We start from the raw sequence: 19049 nt of genomic DNA, 5'->3' as shown, positions 1-19049 counted from the left end.
TCTTGTTCTTTTGTTTGCAGCACATTTCCCTGTTTCTTCATTTTCTTTGACTCTCTCTGCTGGTTTCTGGACATTAGATAAAATAGCCACCTATCCCAGTCTTGACAGAATGGTGTTGTGTAGGGATGAACCTGGCCTGAACTCTTAGTTGTCCCTCAAACTTTTGTGGTTGTCCAAGCCTCCTCTTCTGTTGTTAGTGACTCCCAGTAGTTGAGAGTATGCTAAAACGTGTCCATGTCCTAAAAGGGTGGGTCACAGTTAACACCTAGATGCAGGCTGATTGGAACCTGGACACTCAGGCAGGCAGGTGGAAAAGTATGTAGTTAAACCTCTTCCAGGGAGAGCTAGAAATGGAAGTTCTGCCTGTTCCCTCTGTGCTGGGCCCAGGTATATAGTCACAGGTGGGGCTAGAGAGGATGTTCTTGCATCCATTAAGAATTTGTGTTTTTTTATTTGTTTTTTTTTGTTTGTTTGTTTCCTACAGTACTGTGGGACTCATTAATATAAGTTCTGTTGGCTCTCAGAGTCAGGCTATCTAGAGATCATCCCTTGGGTGGCAGCCATAAAATCTGGGCACAGACATGTTTTTTTTTTTGTTGTTGTTGTTGTTTTTAAGATTTTATTTATTTATTTGACAGAGAGAGATCACAAGTAGACAGAGAGGCAGGCAGAGAGAGAGAGGGAAGCAGGCCTCCTGCTGAGCAGAGAGCCCGATGCGGGACTCGATCCCAGGACCCTGAGATCATGACCTGAGCCGAAGGCAGCGTCTTAACCCACTGAGCCACCCAGGCGCCCCCACAGACATGTTTTTAAAACTCCGTCTAGGGAAACACTGGTGGTTTGCAGTGGGCTGGAAGGAGCAGATGTGTTTGGTTTTTGTTTTATTGATGCTTTCCTTCACTATGCAAAAATTTTTAGTTTGATGTAAGCCCAATTTTATTTTTTATTCGTTGATTTTGGGTTTTTTTTGCTTTTGTTTTCCTTGGAGGAGACAGATCCCAAAAAATATTGCTAAGTTTGATGTCCAAGAGATTACTGTCTGTTTTCTTATATTAGTTTTATGGTTTTAGGTCTCACACTTAGGTCTTTAATCTATTTTGAATTTATTTTGTGTATTGTGTAAGGTGATTCACTTTCAATATTTTGCATATAGTTGTCCAGTTTCCTCAGTACCATTAATTGAAGAGACAGTACTTAATTGTGTATTTTTGCCTCCTTTGATGTAGATTAATTGACCATATAAACATGGGCTTATTTCTGGGCTCTCAATTTTGTTCCACTGATCTATGTATCTATTTTTGTGCTAATACCATTCTGTTTTAATTACTACAGCTTTGTAATATAATTTGAAATCTGGGATTGTGATACCCTCAGCTTTGTTCTTCTTTTTCAAGATTGTTTTGGCTATTTAGGGGCTTTTTTGTTTCAGACAAATTTTTGGATTTTTTGTTGTTATAGTTCTGAAAAAATATTGTTGATATTTTGATAGTGCATTAAATTAGTAGGGTGCTTTGGGTATTATAGACATTTTAAGAATATATTCTTCTGGAGCACCTGGGTGTCTCAGTCATTAAGCATCTGCCTTTGGCTCAGGTCAGACAATCCCAGAGTCCTGGGATAGACCCCCCACATCATGCTTTCTGCTCCGCGGGAAGCCTGCTTCTCCTTTCCCACTCTCCCTGCTTGTGTTCCCTCTCTATCTCTCTCTCTCAAATAAATAAACAAATATCTTAAAAAAAAAAAAAAAGAATATATTCTTCCAATCCATAAGCATGGTATATTTTTCCCATGTATTTTTGTCATCTTTGAGTTCTGTCATCAGTGTCTTATGGTTTTCAGAAGATAGGTCCTTCACCTCCTTGGTTAAATTTATTCCTAAATATTGGATTATTTTTATGCAATTGTAAATGGGAATTTCTTCATTTTCCTTTCTGTTATTTCATTATTAGTGTATAGGAATGCAGCATATTTCTGTATCTTGATTTTGTATTACACAACTTCCCTGAATTAACTTATTTTTTTAAAAGATTCCTTTTAGAGGGGCGCCTGGGTGGCTCAGTGGGCTAAAGCCTCTGCCTTCAGCTTGGGTTATGATCCCAGGGTCCTGGGATCGAGCCCCGCATCCGGCTCTTTGCTCAGCGGGGAGCCTGCTTCCTCCTCTCTCTCTCCCTGCCTCTCTGCCTACTTGTAGATCTCTGTCTGTCAAATAAATAAATAAAAATCTTAAAAAAAAAAAAAGATTCCTTTTAGAGAAAAAGAGAGTGTGCTGAGGGAAGGGGCAGAAGGAGAGGGCAAGAAAGAATCCTCAGCAGGCTTCACACCCATGACAGGCCTCATGTGGGGCTTGATCTCATGACCCTGAAGTCATGACCTGAGCCAAAATTAAGAGTCAGATGCTTAACTGACTGAGCCACCTAGGTGCCCCTGAGTTAATTAATTAATTCTAACAGGTTTTGGTGGAGTCTTTAATATATATAGTATCCTGTTCTCTGCAAATATTGACAGTTTAACTTCTTATCAATTTGGATGTCTTTTCTTTTGTCTGATTGCAATTGTTAGGACTTCCAATAGCAACTTGAATAAAAGTGGCAAGAGTGGACATCCTTGTCTTATTCCTGATCCTAAAGGAAAAGCTCTGTTTTTCATCATTGAGTATGTTAGCTGTGGGTTGATATAGATGGCCCTACCACAACTGGGGTATGTAGTGTGTTAACATCCCTTACTATTATTGTATTACAGTCAGTTTCTCCCTTATGTTTGTTAATATTTGCTTTATATAGTTAGGTGTTCCTAAATTGGGTGCATAAATATTTACAATTGTTACATCTTCTTGGATTGATCCCTGTATCAATATGTAATGACCTTTTTTTCTCTTGTGACAGTCTTTGTTTTAAAGTCTATTTTATCTGAATATTGATAACCCAGCTGTAGGGTTTGTTTTGTTCTTTTGGGGTTTTTTTTGCTTCCATTTACATGAGGTAACTTTTTTCTGTATCTTCATTTTAATCTTTATATGTCTTTATGTCTAAAGTGAGTGTTTTGTAGGTAGCATATAGATGGGTCTTTGGGTCTCTTTTTATCCATTCTGTGTTTTTTATTGGACCATTTAGTGCATTTACATTTAATTATTGGTGTGTTCATTGTCATTTTGTTAACTTTTTTTTCCCTGTTCCTTTCTTCTTTTGCTCTCCTCTCTTATGATTTGATGGCTTTTCTTGAGTGTTATGCTTAGATTCCTTGCTCTTTACCTACCATAGGCTTTTGGTTACCACTGGTTTCATATGTAGCATCCTATGTGTGTACAGCAGTCTATATTGGGTTGATGGTAACTTAAGCTCAAACACGTTTTAAAAGCATGGAATTTTTACTCCCTCCATATTTTATGTATATGATTCTATATTTTATGTATCCCTTGACTAATTTTTGCATATATTTACTACTTTAGTGTTTTAATATCGTTACTGGCTTTGTGATTGAAGTACTACCTTTACTATGTTTACTTTTCCCAGCAAAAGGTTTTCCTTTCATAATTTTCTTCTAGTTATGGTCTTTTCTTTCTACTTAAAGAATTCCCTTTAACATTTCTTGTAAGGCCAGATATAGTGTTCTTGGTAGTCAGTTTTATCCTGTCAGCACATTGCGTGTATCAACCACTCCTCTAGACTGTAAAGTTTCTGCAGAAAAATCAGATGATAGCTTTATGGGGCTCCTCTTGTATGTAACTGTTTACTTATCTCTTGTTTTTAAGATTCCCTCTTCATCTTTAATTTTTGCCATTTTAATTGTTATCAGTCTTGGTGTGGACATCCTTAGGTTCTTCTTGTTTGGGGCTCTGTTTCCTGGAACTGAGTGTCTGTTTCCTTCCCCAGATTTGGAAAGTTTTCAGATGTTATTTCTTCAAGAAGTTTTGTTGACTTCGTCTCTCTCCTCTCCTTCTGGGAAGGAATAATAATGTTGTTATTATGCTGGTGACATTGCAGAGGTCTCTTACTCTGTCATTATTTATTCTTTTCCCTCTTCAGCCTGGTTGCTTCACATTACCCTGTCTTCCAGATCCCTGATCCATTCTTCTGTATCCTCCCATCTATTGATTCCACTAGTGTATTGCTCATATCAGCTTTTGTATTCTTCACCTCTGATTGTTTTTATCTTTTCTATCTCTGTTGAAGTTCTGAGTTCATCCACTCTTCTCTCAAAGTCCAGTGAGTATGACCATGACTTTGAACTCTTTATCAGGCATATTGCTTATATCTGTTTTGTTCTTTTTCTGTGATTTTTCTTTCATTTAGGACATATTCCTTTGTGTCATTTTGTCTATATATTAACTACTTAATACATATTTATGTCTCCTGATCTTGAAAGTAGTGGCTTTGTGTAGAAAGGGCCCTGTTGTAGACTGTTCCTAGGCACTAGAACCAAGCACTTCAGGGGTGTTCCCTCTGTGGACTTCATGTGCCCTCCTGTTGTGCCTGAGCTATAACAACTCTAAATGCCCTGTGAGGCCTGGTTGCAGTCGGTAGTGGGGGCACTGGTGGCTGGGGTTTGCTTTCTGGACTGCTGGTTTAGAGGCCTAGCTGCAGCCACCATAGCCTCACTGGTGGGCAAGGTTGGCACTCAGCCCAGCTATCTGCATAGTAATGAGCCACTGTGACTACTGCATGTATGCTGGTGCAGAGGGTTTGCATCCCGCCCCTGACCAGGGCAGGTCCATCACGGAATGATGTGGTGGGGCATATAGTGCTAGCTAGCAAGGTAGATTGAAGAGTGCTAGAACTGACTCCTGAAAGCCTCTGGCTATCTAGGCTGAGGAAAGGCAAGAAAAATGGTGCCGGCCAGCACTTTTATTTCCAGAAAAAAATGCTGCAGATCCCTGCCCCACTGACACATGCCCTAAAATTAGTTAATAAATCTCCACATATAGCCCAGGTACTTTTCGAACCCTGTCTTACACACTATGTGTTGGGCCGTTGTTTGGCTTGTTGGCTCTTTAAGGGTGGAGACTCCGTTTCTTACAGCTCTCCAGGTCTGCTGGAGGTAAGCCTTGCTGATTTTGAAAGCCAGACATATGGATACTCACCTTCCCGGTGCAGGATTGGTGGTGTTTGGTGTGGGCTGTGATCCCCTTGCTCCTCTGTGCTTATGATGTCCCTCCTGTGTGTGGGTAGTTGTGCTGGGGTTTGGTTCCATATTGCATTTCTGTTCCTTCCTTTCTCAGTGTAGCCTTTTCTCTGCTATTAGCTGTGGAAGATCTGTCAGTCTTCAGGTCATCCTTCAGAATTAGTTGCGTAGATGTTGTTGCTGCCTCTATGTGATGAAGTAAGCTCAAGATCTTCCTATTGCTACCACATTTGAGCTCTGGAAAGTGTCTTGAATTCCCTGTGCACACCCGAGTTTCACCTGGGTCTGGAACTATTTGTTTTTACACTTACTCGTGTACTGCCACTTGTTACTAATCTGATATGCAGTTCAACTTCTTACCCATTCACCTTTCTCAGAGGAATATGGTCATGTCACACAGGTATTCTGAGTCAGTGGGGTTTAACTAGGTGGGGGCAGCGGAAGCAGTACAATTGCTTTTTTTTTTTTTCTGTGGGTGGAGGGGAGAGGGCACTCAGAGGCTGGTTTGTATTTTTTTTTTTAAGTTCCACAAGTGATTTTGATATAAAAATCTTAATCTGTTTTAACTTTTTGATAGATTTGCTATTTATCCTATTTTGGTTTTAGGCCAAATCAGAAGAATTGCTTTTCTTATAAACATCATTAGTGAATAAACCAACTTTTAATTTAGATATTAGCACTGTGCTTTTTCTCATAGGTATCCTCTTTGAGAAATGAAAAGCGAGGCTCATCATATCTCATCTCTGCCCCAGAAGGTGGTTCTGTGGAATTTGTTGACCAGCATTCTCAGGGCACGGGAGCATATTACATGGAAACCTACTTAAAAAAGAAGCGTGTATACTGAGTTAAGTTCTCTTCTCATAACCTCAAAAGGTTTTTGCAGTATCTCTGCTGTTCATCGCTGCCTTAACTACATTCAGACTAGCCATATCCTTTAAATACGGGTTTCTAATTTCCCAGAAGGAACTGTATCGTGCAGCAAGCAGAATTGCCAAATAAAAAATAAGTAGCAATAAGATAAGACAATGGAGGACATTTTCCATTACAATTAGATGCATCTTAATTGGTATTAACTTATAGTCCATTGGAGAAAGTAACAATGTTCCAATATTCTTTGTTTAGGACTGGGAATAATTTTGACACCATATATAAAAGTATGAAGCAATAAATGGGAAACAGTCTTGTTTCCTGAGCCTTAGAAAAATGAATTTCTTATATGCCAATGTGCATTTCAATCTACTCTCCCTAGAAGTAATCTCATTTGTAGATTTTTAGACCTTTTCTTAGAACTACAACAGTGCAAGTACAAAATGCAGTGCTGGTAGTGTTATAAAGATGCTCTACATGCAAACTAATTACCCTGTATCAGCCCTGCAATATAAAACCTAGAGTGATACTGATGTCCAAGTTCTACACAACTACAGATGCTTTACTTTTAATGTTCTCTACCTACCATTTATACCTTTTGTGAAAAACAAGCTATTTTTGAAAAAAGAAAAAAGTAGCTTTGGTGAAATAATTTCAGGGGTTGGCTGACTATACCCTGGGGTCAAGTTCAGTCCTCCACCTGTTTTTATACTGTCTGTAAGCTAAGACTGAGGTTTACATTTTTAAATGAAGTAGAACAGATTTGAATTAAGTTCTGTGAAATTCAAATTTCAGTGTCCATATATGAAATTTTATTGGAACACAAACATGCTCATTCATTTACATACTATCTAGAGCTACTTGTGTGCTACAGTGGCAGTGCTGAGTAGCTCTGACCGAGACCACATGGACTGCAAAGCCTAAAATATTTATTGTCTGGGCCTTTATGGGGGAAAGTGTGCAGACCCCTGGTCTAATGGCACTAATTCCCTAATCTTTTAACTTCTGCAACAGACTTGTAAGTGGCAAGCAATGTAGGTTTCTATGTCTGATTTCATGGCATAAACCAATGATGATCTAATTGCTAGAGCAAGGCCTATTTTGATCCTCAAATGCCCCATTTCCCCAGTATAGTTCAACAGTCAATACTGCTCTTTCTGGAGGAGCACTATGGAGTAACAAATATAACAGTTTTGAGCTAGTGAGTTATACCTCATTTTCTGCTTTGTCTCTCATTCTTTTGTAGTGTTAGGCTGAAAAATTATCAGCCATTTAGGTCAATTTACTTCGGCAAGAATTGTGTTTATTGCATATAACTTTTGACATCACCATTTCCCCCGAAGACTTCGGTATTAAACACATGAGAAACCCTTTGCCACCTAGAAGTTTCCAGGTTTGTTCCTTATGATCCTAGTCTTTTCGAAATCAGATCATTACATATCTTCTAATAAGTACCCTATTCTAATGATCAAGTTTAAAATTGGTACATATGACTTTTAAAGAAATTGGTCTAATTTGTTTCATACATTAACTTCTACTTGAAAGTGACAGCTAGAAAGTTAATTACGAAGGATTGGCATCACTCAGTTATGACTCAGCAGATGCATAATGGTTTCTCCATGTTCTGCGCTTCTCCTTCCCATTTCCTATCACATTAAGCATCTTCAGTGCTTAGTCACACCTCTGATAATACAACCAGCAGATGGTGAATTTTAAGTCAGAGCTGCAAAATGAAAGCAGGAAGAGGGTGAAAGAACTAAGTACTTTGGATGATAGCCCATGGGGATCTGCCCTGTCACTGGATAGAACAGATAAGTACAGATCAAGTGGGGTTTGTATTAAGGACCACTACCAAACTCCCCACCCCCCTGCAACGTCTATACTGTTATTTTTCTATGTAAACAAATTGTTTGAATGCTTTGAAAGTGAAATCTTAATATTAAAAGGCATATGCATGTGAAGTCTCTAGTATATTTATTTGTATAAAGAGTAAACAAAGTGCATATAGAGTGGCCACAGGTTTGACACAGACAGAGACCTTGGTGATGTCGGGTTATTGAATAAATTTAAATGGCAAGTTTATTGCTGCCATTGAATCAATCCAGAACGCTCTTTTAGGCTCAACAGGTGAAAAGTAATGATCTCAAACAAATGCTAGATCGCATTAACAAAAAGTTTTTCAGACTCTTGGTCAAGTTCTTAGGGTTCACATTGAATCAGAGATTAGACACTTTTGATCACCCAGCTACCTCCAAGCAAACAGAAAACTGTCTAGTAGCTGCTGAACTCTTGCAGGTGGATGGTTAGGCACGGAAACACGGACTGGTTGCACACAGCCTCCAAAGCCAATGCTGCAACAGCTCGCCGCACAGTGGTCGAGTTAGCAAAGGACTGACATGAGCATTTCTGAAAAGCACATAGGCTAGCATCCGGGGGTCTTGGAGTCCGTTCTGCCTAAAGGGCTCCTGGGTAGGAAAGCGCTGCCACAGGCCTGGTTCTCAAGAGTCAACAGCAGCAGAGTCTCTATCCCGCCGCCGTCCCCGGCTCTGACCAGTTTCCTCAGGCGTCAGTGCGGCTGGTCACCCGTGGGGATAGGAGCAAAGCCACTGAAGAAACAAAGTTTAAGCCCTACTGCTGACAGGAATACACTCAGCTTTGTATAGAAACAATAGTCTACTAACTGCTATCTAATATTTCAAGAACGCCTGGGCTAGCACTGTAGAGACCCTGAAATCTGAGGGCATGTCCGAGTACTGGCAACATCCGTCAACCTCTCTCTGCCGGAAAGCATTTCCGACCAGCCGGGAACAGGGCTGCTGTTGGCTCCCCTCATTCTCTGGTAAGCAAGCGGGGCAGGGCACCAGCCAAACAGCATGGTGCTTTCCGTTCTTTCCAAAAGGAGGAGTGCTTAAGTGCTTTCTATTGTTTCTACTGTTTGGGTTACAGGGGCCAAATTTCAAGAGGGAAGTACTTACACATAATAAGCACCACAGTGTGCCTTACATACCCAAATAGAAATTTTTTTCCATTAAAAACTTTAAATGGCTTGGGTATTGGTTGGGGAAGGAGGACTTGATACACAGGCGTTTAAATGTTACTCATGCTTCTTATTTTAAAAGTGCTTCAAATCCTTCGATAAGGTTCTGAAAAGTTGTCCGATTGGATGGTTGGAACTCCCAGCATTTTCTCATAAGTTGATAAACCTGTAAGAAGAGGGAAAAAAAAACTTTTTGGAAATGGACTTTTCTTATTACTCAAAGTATTATTGATGAACAATCTATCTTGAGAAACTCATGAATCGACCTTCCAAAAAGTCCAGGTCATCACATCTCAGTGTAGATGCTAAATGTCCTCAGTGGTTGTTCTCTGATGCATACAAACTCTTCAGTGCATCTCCAACAGTCTCAAGAGTTGGCCTTAAAGGCTCAAATCACTTTACAAAAAACTGGATAAATGTCCTAAATGATACTGATGAACATGCAATTATAGCTGACCCGCGAACAACAGGGATTCAACTGTGCACATCCAGTTATACACCGTTTTTTCAATAAATATGATCTAGTGCTATAAATGTATTTTCTCTTACCATTTTTTTCTCTTGTTATCAGTAAAGCTCCTGGTCAACAGCAGTCTTAAGTTTTGGGTAATCAAAAGTCACCTCCCTTAATCCCATGTGAGTCAACTATCTATGAACGGGTCACATTTGGGCTACACCAGACTGTGCTCCTGTGATCCTTGAGGGTGCTCACGGAGGTGAGCCTACTTTTGGAGGGAATCCTTAAACAGAACTTGTGGCTGTCACCTGCCCCAAAGATGGTTTTTCAGATGTCTGATCTGAAATTCAGCTTCAGAAAATTACTTTAAAAACAACTTTTTTACTTCTTCCCATCCTTCCACCCAAACCCTTGCTGGATAACTCAAGCCCTGAAAACATAACATAAATTGAATGTTACTGTAAAATGGCCCCCAAATACCTCATCTGGACAGTGAAGTGGACAAGGCAAACGTTTTCCTTCTTTTAATGTATTCACAAGTCTTGTGACTGTCATCTGGCCATGAGTTGGGCCTATCATTTTCAGGAACAACTATGTAAAATCAAACCAAATATTTTAGTACATATTTATATCAACAGATTAAAGTAAGATTTCTAGAATCTTAATTTCTGGAAATTAAGATAATAAAAAGGCTTTTCTCCTTAGTAATTATTTTTCCTAAAGATTTTATTAGAGGTAGGAAACAGCAGAGGGAGAGGGAGACTCCCTGTTGAGCAAGGAGCCTGATGCAGGGTTAGATCCCTGGACCCTGAGATCATGACCTGAGCCAAAGGCAGATGCTTAACCCACTGAGCCACCCAGGCCTCCCTCTCCTTAGTAATTTGAAATGCAAGCCCAGAATCTTGATTAGCTCTCAATGATTAGTCTGTAATCATGCTCTCAAACTTTACCAAACCATCCCTTCCCCTGGCTGAAGAGCCAGTCTCAGTGAAAATGATCTCATTAATGAATACCTGAGGCTCAAATAAGGCCTTCCCCACTGCCCCCTTATTCTCCCAGGAAACTGTCCCTGGACTCCTCACACAGGTAAGATCCTTGAAAGTTAAGCAGCATTTTCTAGAACTTGAGCTTCTTGTGAAATGAGGACTTGAGAGGGCCACAAGTGTCAAGTGACAAACCACGTTAAATGGAAAAGTGATACTTTCCACTGCAACACCCTAACTGGATTCCATTTAAGAAAAAAAGTTACACATTTTCAATGGGTGCCAGGTGTGGACGAAGGGACAAAGCAGCCTTACCGCCATGGGGCTGTAATCTGAGTCGCAGTAAGTGAGCAACTCATGCAGAGTCACTCCAAACGACCAGACATCAGAGGCGATGTAAAATTTACACTGAATTAAACATTCGGGAGCATACCTGAAAGAAAGCAGACCATGAAATTACAGAGTAACTCCAAAAAATCACTCCTTCGGCTTCTCTCAGCGTTGAACATTCTAATCACACATCTGCTGAAGCACACATCTGGCCCGAACACCACCACCGTCACAGGCTCGCCGTGGCACACGTCCACTCTGAAGTAGTAGACAGTTCATGCTCTCCGCTCCACAGAGCAGGTGCTGTCCACGTGGAGGAGGCAGAGGATGATATGCCCCAAGTGATGCCCCAAGTCACTTCTTGCCAAGAAGTTCAAAATTAGTTAGCAGTGACCTCACCGTGCAGCCTTCTTCCAAGGTCCGCTGCCTCGGTGGATGGCCCCCAACTTCCCGCACCAGAAACGAAGGCACCCCCATATCCAATCTCCCAGATGCTTCTCAAACCTACTCCATTCTCTTAAGCCCCACCGTCACGTCCTAACCACTGCCCTAGTTCACACCCTCACTGGCTCTGGCCGAATCAGACTCCCTGACTCCAGTCTCACTCCCGTCCCATCCTCAGTGGGTCTTTCTAAAGCAAGAGCTGCCATTCTCACCCCTCCAGCGATATATCCCAACGCTCAAAGCTGGAGTGCCAGCTCTGCGGCTCCACTTCCAGGGCTCCGCCGGAGCAGTCCTCGAGCGCACCCACTTCGGGATGCGGCCCCACCGAGCAGATTCGGCTGCGGGTCCCAGGATATTCACTGCTCTTGTCTCACTCCTGCTAGTCACACATGCTTTCTTCTAGCAACCTTACGAACCCATTGGATCTTTTAAAGCCTTAAGAGGACTTCCAGAAAACCGAGCCTGAACCCTTCTCTGCTTTTACCGTCATGAAACTGGCTGCCTGATCCATTCAATTCTAAACTCCGTCTGCTTGCTCTTCTGCCAGCAGATCTTCTGCACGGATCTTTTGCACCCGGCACAGTCTGGCCCTGATCCACATTCATGAGGGAACGAAGGCTTAGGCTCCTCGGGTGGAAAGATCCAGGCTTGTGTCCATGCGGGATACACCTCGGAGGTGCTCTTTTGTTCTACAGGAGCCTTGGAGTAGAGGCCTAAAGAACTTCTCCCCTGGATGGCATTCCAGGCTGCAAGGGGTCACAGGGTGCACCCTCCTGACCAAGACACCCTGGTGGTCCCTGAGCAGACAGCCAAGTTCCCTGTAGACTGTGCTCTGCTCTGCTCTGTCTGGGATCTCCCTGAATCTGTCAGCGCCCACTTCCTCAACTCGTTCCCGCCACTGACTCCTTCCTACCCTCCAGGCCTCCTGCGCAGGCGTGCGACCCCTGTAACTACTAACGGTTTCAAGGACCGTGTCAGAGGAATGCCATCTCCTGGGAAGCTGGCAATGCTCAGCCACCAGGCGGCTGGCATCCCCCACTCCTTGGAAGATGGTGTTGGATGAACTCAGGCATTTCTGTGTGGGATGCCTTCAGTGAAACAGCCCAACAGGTGTTTCTCAAAGGCACAGATCAATTCCAAATGTGGGAAGTTGTTTCTAACCTTGACTGGGACAAGAGGACCGAGAGACATTAACATAACATTAGATTCAGTTACCAAAACACAGGGCTGTCCCGATCATCCTTGACGGTGTAGTACTCTTTGTCAGTTTCGATTGCTTTGGTCAAACCAAAGTCTCCAATTTTCACTTGGTGCTCACTCTCGACAAGGACATTTCTTGCTGCCAAGTCCCGGTGAACGTACTGCCGAGAACCCAAATAGTCCATCCCCTGAGGGAGAGAGGTGGAGGGAGAGTGCGTTTGCTAAAGGTCAGTTCAGGTTCTGTTTTGTATCCATCACTGCTTCCCGAAAAAGCACCAATGTCATTTCATTTACCTGTCACTTCTTTGTTGTTTTTAATGCAAGAATAGCAAGACCAACCCAATTCAAAGAAATACACAGTAAGTCAGCCATATTAGCCAATCAGTTTTCTGAGTACCAGCTAATTTTCATCCAAATCATGCAGCACAAAACGAACCCAGGTACAATTACTGGAAAGCTTCCCACTTGCAGACTAATTGCAACCCAAGTACCCAGGACAGAGTGCCTGATTTTTTAATCTTTAACTTTTTTGGTTTTGTTTTTTTACCTTACAAATCTGAACGGCGTATTTTAATTGCTGTTTGAGGTTAATTTTGTTCTTATTCTTTGGAAGATATTCCTTAAGGCTTCCTGAAGGCAGAAATTCCATGATGAGCTTAATACCATTTCCTCCTGTTTAGAAAAAAACACCCATCAGCACAAGGTCTCCGGATGAAGGAACTGTGGGAGAGTAGAGGGTTGCAGGATCTGGAGAGGCAGGCCCTATGCTGATTTCAGTGTCACCCCTGAATCACTACTGAAACCCTTAAGCTCCAGAGCCTTGGGATCCTCAGCAACGAACGGAGACACACAGCTCCTGTACACACACGCCCAGTTGTCAGCACCCACTGAGCTCACAGTGCTCTGCAAACCACTGCAGATGACTGATTTTTAAAAAATTATGAGCCACAACATTTCATTACCCATTTTAGGCACAATATGTATTCTATTGGCTTGTAAAAAAAGAAATGTTATTTAGTCAATACTGCTTTCCACCTAGACAATCAAAGATCCCACTAGGGCTGCATCAGAATAGGAAAAGTAGACAGCGGTGTCCGCTTCATAGGGCCCGAGTGCGAATACCAGGACGAGTGAAATCCAACCTCTAGTACCGAAGGGAGAATGCTGGGGGCATCCCTGGCGGCGGGGGCAGCTGGACGGCTTCCCTGGCAGCTCCACACGGAGGGAAAGGACTGTGCGTATGACAGCATAGCCCCAGAACTCCTGTGAACCACCAGCGAGCATGTCCAGGTGGCCCAGGTAAGGCTGACAGCACTGCCTGCTCACGCTGGCTTTCCAACCCCAGATAGTCCCTTTGTCTTCAAACCAGCCCCACTGTGCCCAACATACCGTCTTCCGTACAGATGCCTTTGTATTTCACAATGTTCTCATGATAGAGGTTCCTTAGGATTTCAATTTCCTTCTTCAGATCAGCTATGTGGTTGCCTCCACTCTCGGGCTTCAGGGACTTCACCGCCACTTGCTCCCCAGTATTGTCCCCCTCAGGATCATACCTGCAGAGCTCAACCTTCCCAAAGTGGCCCTAGAAGGAAAGATCCACGTGCCTGATGAGCCCCATGCGGAGCCAGCAGAAACACGTACATGATGCCTGCTCCTTGTGCTGCTCCCAGAAAGGTCAAGGGTGAGCAGCAAAGCCCAACTTTACAGGTGGCAAGCTCCTACCTGGCCCCTTCCTCCCATGGCCTCACAGGCCATCCTCTCCATGACTGGACTAAGACAAGAAGGTATCAGGGGACTGGGAAACTGACACATCAATCCCAGTTTCCATGGAAATGTAACCCAAAAGGAAATGAAAGTGGTTTCTGGCCCCATAGGAAGCATGTTTACAAGACATGGGCTCAGATGCTGACAAGCCACTAGACAGTGATGTGGGCCCAGTCACCCCATCCTCTGAGCTGGCTCCGGAGGGGCTCCACGCACACAGCAGCAGCAGCCTCGTGGGGACGGTGTGAGGAACGAGGATGCTGTGCCTGTAAAGCATCAGCACACAGCCTTGGCACACAGGAGGCACCCAGCGTGGGCCGCAGCCCATGTTCACTTAACCGAACTACAGAAAATTGGGACAAAGACATAAACTGCAGTAACTTTTCTGGCCCCACTAGCTGTTCAGAAACTCCCATTCAAGGTCCAGGGAAAAGATGACACTCTATCTGGCCTGTGTAGTAATGAATCCCCCATTTAAACAGCCTAGCCAAATACAGCCACCCAGGGAAGTCCCAGACAGGGATTTTTCTGTTTCTACCCCATCTCGACCTATTCCCCTAGCTCTCTCCCTTTCCATTCTCTTCATCCCTCAGGGAAGAATCAAGTCTGGAGGGAACAGACCAATATCCTGTGTGCACATCCAGCCCCCCGGACAGGCAGGCATATGTGTGCCTGTCAAATGGAGAATTGCTTGGATTCAACCAGCCCCAAGGAAATGCATAAACCTCTCATGAACCTTGGCCCCAAACGAGAGACAATGGAGAGTGGCTTTGGACACAGAGAGAGGTGACAGGGTCAGTGGGCCACTCCAGCCTAACTTGCCTCTCCCAAGTCACGGATCCTCTTCAAGAACCGCTTTTCAAAATGTGTGGGATCTACTTCGGTTGCCGGCTTTCTTTCAGAAACAATGTCTGGATCTAACAGAGGAGAAAAGAAACCACATTACAAAGGAGTGGCTGGCATTCACGGGCCCCTCGTTATTCACCCGCTCCCGTGGGCACTGGCTGTTCTCAGGTACGGAGCACGACTATCTTACTCTGCTCTTCTAGTTTGTTGATGTCTCTCATGATGGCTCGGAAGAAGGGTCTCTGGTTGGGGTCATAGTTCATGCAGCGTGTCATGAGGTCAGCCAGCTCCTTACAAGATGGCGTCACTGGCCGGCACCGGCTTTCGTAGAATCTCTCTTTCTGTAAAGAAGAAAACCACATGGAAGAAACCAAAGGAACCAGTCACTAACCTTTTAGCTCCAGTTACCACCCCTAATTTAATTCCCAACTGCTATACTTCAATGTAGATTTCATAAACATGTATGTTACTGCTGCCTCACTGCTGCCTGGGGAAATCTTAGTCTCCCCACAGAAACCCACAAGGAAGATGGGCAGGATACCCCAGCCCAGAACAAGCTGTGTTCCCGGGAAGTCATGCAACCTTCCTGGAATACAATTTGGCCATATGTGTAACAACCTTTGGATTCTTCAAATCCTTTGACTCATTAATTCCAACTATCGAATGACTCAGAAATAAGTCAGATACAAACAAAGATTTATGTTCAAAGATATCCCCTGCAGAATGAGATAGAACATTACAAATTTAAAAACAACCCAAATGCCAAATATAAAATTAGTTAAGTAAATTTGAACTTACTGAGATAACTCTTACATTAAATTTATAAAATTTTAAGACATATTTAACTGCCTAGAAAAGAACTCATGATATTAAGAAGTACAGCCTATATATCTATATCTATGGTAAAGAAACTCAACAAGTATCTGTTATTTTTAATGACTAGCGGGCATTTAAAATCAGAGCCAAGTAATATTATAATGTTCTACCAGCACATATTGTGTGCCTGGCACTCTACATGCATTATTAATCTTCACAACAGCCCCGCCCAAGAAGTAGGTGTTATTTATCCCCATTTTACAGATGATGAAACTGAGGCTGAGGGCAGTTTAGTGACACTTTCGAGGTCACACGCCCAGTAAGCTTCAAACAGACATCCACCTCCTCCCACAACATGAGGCTTCCCGACGGGAGACTTCGGTTGGCTCGTACCCTGGACAGCAACTGCTCACCTCGATCAGGGTCTTGTCTTTCAGAGGGATCTCTCCATTGTAGCAGATTTCCCAGAGTGTGGTTCCAAAGCTCCATTTGTCAGCAGCCACACTCAGGTTCTTGGAGTCTTCAACACACTCGGGAGCAATCCACGGGATTCGTTCTATGCACTCTGGAAAAAGATGGGAGATGTTTCCAGATCAGTTTCCGGAATCGCCTGGGGAGTAAATCATGGTCATTGCAGCAGGAACTGTGAACTAAGGAAGCAACTAATCTAAGCAGTGTTTCCAAACACGGTCTACGGCTACACTGGTTCCTGGGGAGCTGGAAAAGGTGCCGTCTTCCGGCCCCTCACCCTTAGCACTTCAGATCCATCAGTCTTTGTCAGGGCTGGCAGGTGTGTCTGTTTATCACACGCCCCTGGGAGGGTCATGCAAGGCCAGTCTTCTGAAGCTCTGGCCTCAGACAGAGCAAAGCACCCAGGGTAGATGCCAACACCCTGGGGAAGGAGAACCAACGCTTGAGAAAGGAAAGACAGGAGGAGAGGCACACACACCCAGGCCAGGCCTGGGCTAATCTCACGCACTCTGCACAATCCACCTGTTGTGCTGTGCTTGCTTTCTGTGGGAAAGGCAAGGGAAAAAGACTGACATGAGGTTCTCCTACATCGCTTGCCCCTGGCTACTTTGCAGCCCTGTTTGGGCTTCTGGCCAAGACCAGCGATGGGAACAGACACCTCTGCTGCATCCAGAGAAATGTCCCTTAACAAATGCTGCAGCCCCCTGGCTCCTGCTGCAAAGAGAGGCAGGCGGGCCATTCCTGAGCAGGGCACTCCTGGTCAAGCCCACCTCCTGACTTACAGAGCCCACAGGAAACCCCAGTGCCTCCCTGAGTCATGCTCCAGCCCCAGCTGGATGACATCCCTTTCTCTCTGAATGCACACAGCATTCAAATGGCATCTCTTGTGGTACCCAGGCTTCTCCATTTGCTCTGGAGTCTCCTGTGTCTGTGTCTCAGACGCTTGCTGAGGACAGGAGCCTTGACAGATTAAGGGCTGAATCTGCACAGACTGTGGGAAGTTGGGTGAGTGATAAGCATGACCCAGGCATGAAAGGAGGCTTTCCATTCCCCTTCTAAGGAATGGATATTTTAGGTCTTATTTATAACGCTTGTTTTCATCCTGGTTCCCTTCCAAATGTGGCCCGTTCTTTGAATTACAGAGCAAAACTCTAAGCTCCAGGCAGTGTGCTTGGTGCTGGAAACTGCCGGCCGGCAGAGGTCAGGGCCCCAGGCCCTGGGACTCGCTGATATCCCGGATATGACCTCCTAGCACAACTGTGCAGCGCTGTTTTCGGGGTCTCAACTCCCAGGCCTGCACTTTCCTATGGAGCACCACAGCTCACGATAACCTCAAAGCACACAGGACCCCAGCAATCACCCGGTGCCTCCCCAAACAGCTTGCCAAATCCAGTTGAGCACCAAGGAGACCCATCTCCTCCTGACATCCTCTGACCGCCCCCAGGCCCAGCAGCCTCCTTCTGTGCTACCCCAGCACCTGGAGCAAAGATGTGCCTTGGCTGAGCTGTGTTTCTCCCTCCACTCGGTTAGCTCCCCGAGGGCAGGGACTGGCCCTCCCTCAGCTCCACATCTCCCCCGGCCCCCAGGGCACAGCAGCAGCACCAAGCCTGTCCACTAAAGTGTCTTTCTCAAAAGGAAACACACCTGAGCACTAGCCCCCTTCTCTCTGCTGGTCTGACCCTAATTAGAGCAGGGGTATGGAGAGTGGCAAGGTGGAGGGCAGGAATGGGAAATAGGGTGGGCAGGAAGGGAGACACACCTTGCCTGGACAGCACAGTAATGGGGATGCCAGGGTCACTGAGCTTGATGAATGGGCCACACTCGCTGTCAATACCCTCACGGGCCAGGAGAAGGTTTTTCGTGCACACATTTCCGTGGACCAGGTCTTTGTCCTCCTACAGAGGGAAAAGAGTGAAATCAGTCTAGCTGCGCATGGGGCAGCCTCTCCTCCTTCCCTCACTCCCTGTTTCCAAGCCTGGCCCCTCGAATCATCTCTCCATATTCCCCAGGGACAGCCAGGCCCAGGCAGCGTCACTCTCCCCCAACTATCTGTGTGACTTGGGCACATTATATCATGGCCTTCTGCCCTAGTTCTCTCACCAGCAAACTGGGGATAATGGTGGAGCAGGCCTCCTAGGACTTGTGAGAATGAACCTGTATAACACCTGAAACAGGTGAGCCGTGGGAAGCGCTACTGATTCAAGCAGTTTCACTCACTCATTCGACAAGTATTGTGCCATTTCCACTCTTACTTACATTGCATTCCCAAGGTCAGTTCCCTGATGTGATAAAACTTCCCTTGGAACAGGATTCATACATAAGCACACGAACAGCCCCAAATGACCATTTTCAGCAAGCCCCAGGCACACCTGTGTTCAACCACAGAGCCCAAGCCCTTGGAGCCCGCCTGGCTAGACCGCCTTCCTGCCGCCCCCTACAGGGTATTCTGGTTCCTGGTGGAGCCCACCATGGACCTCAGAACGTACTTACCAAGTAACTGAGGGCGCTGGCTAGCTGTTTGGCAACTTTGAACTTCCATGGTGTAGTGAGGACATCGCTTTTCCGGTGCATGAAGAGATCGAGGGGCCCCCCTTCCACAAACTCCTCCACCATGATATCTACAAGCACAAGAGTAGCCACATCTGGAACCTTCTGTACATCTGGGACAGTATTTCCCTCATCCTCTGAGGAGAGCTCACTTTAGTGGCTGGTAATC

At 44.6% G+C, this 19049-nt stretch overlaps 2 protein-coding genes across 3 annotated transcripts in view; one reads left to right on the top strand and one right to left on the bottom strand.

Annotated features, from left to right (window-relative positions):
- The window catches only part of RAVER2 (ribonucleoprotein, PTB binding 2), a 98991-nt gene extending 91045 nt beyond the window's left edge, over nt 1-7946 (top strand). For both annotated transcript variants that reach the window (XM_047726297.1, XM_047726296.1), the window contains exon 12: nt 5816-7946. In XM_047726297.1, the coding sequence (XP_047582253.1) occupies nt 5816-5962 (147 nt within the window). In that variant the 3' untranslated portion in view covers nt 5963-7946. The remainder of the gene's footprint in view (nt 1-5815) is intronic.
- Nucleotides 7943-19049, bottom strand: part of JAK1 (Janus kinase 1) — a 124653-nt gene continuing 113546 nt past the window's right edge. Inside the window, exons 15-25 of the mRNA XM_047726295.1 lie at nt 18824-18951; nt 18093-18228; nt 16276-16427; nt 15237-15387; nt 15023-15117; nt 13826-14018; nt 12984-13108; nt 12452-12624; nt 10778-10895; nt 9960-10070; nt 7943-9188 (exon numbers count right to left, since the gene is read on the bottom strand). Coding sequence (XP_047582251.1) covers nt 9093-9188; nt 9960-10070; nt 10778-10895; nt 12452-12624; nt 12984-13108; nt 13826-14018; nt 15023-15117; nt 15237-15387; nt 16276-16427; nt 18093-18228; nt 18824-18951 — 1478 coding nt within the window. The 3' untranslated portion in view covers nt 7943-9092. The remainder of the gene's footprint in view (nt 9189-9959; nt 10071-10777; nt 10896-12451; nt 12625-12983; nt 13109-13825; nt 14019-15022; nt 15118-15236; nt 15388-16275; nt 16428-18092; nt 18229-18823; nt 18952-19049) is intronic.

The sequence above is a fragment of the Lutra lutra genome, chromosome 4 (assembly GCF_902655055.1).
Source record: "Lutra lutra chromosome 4, mLutLut1.2, whole genome shotgun sequence".
Classification (NCBI taxonomy): Eukaryota; Metazoa; Chordata; class Mammalia; order Carnivora; family Mustelidae; genus Lutra; species Lutra lutra.
This window is presented reverse-complemented; position numbering and strand designations above follow the sequence as displayed.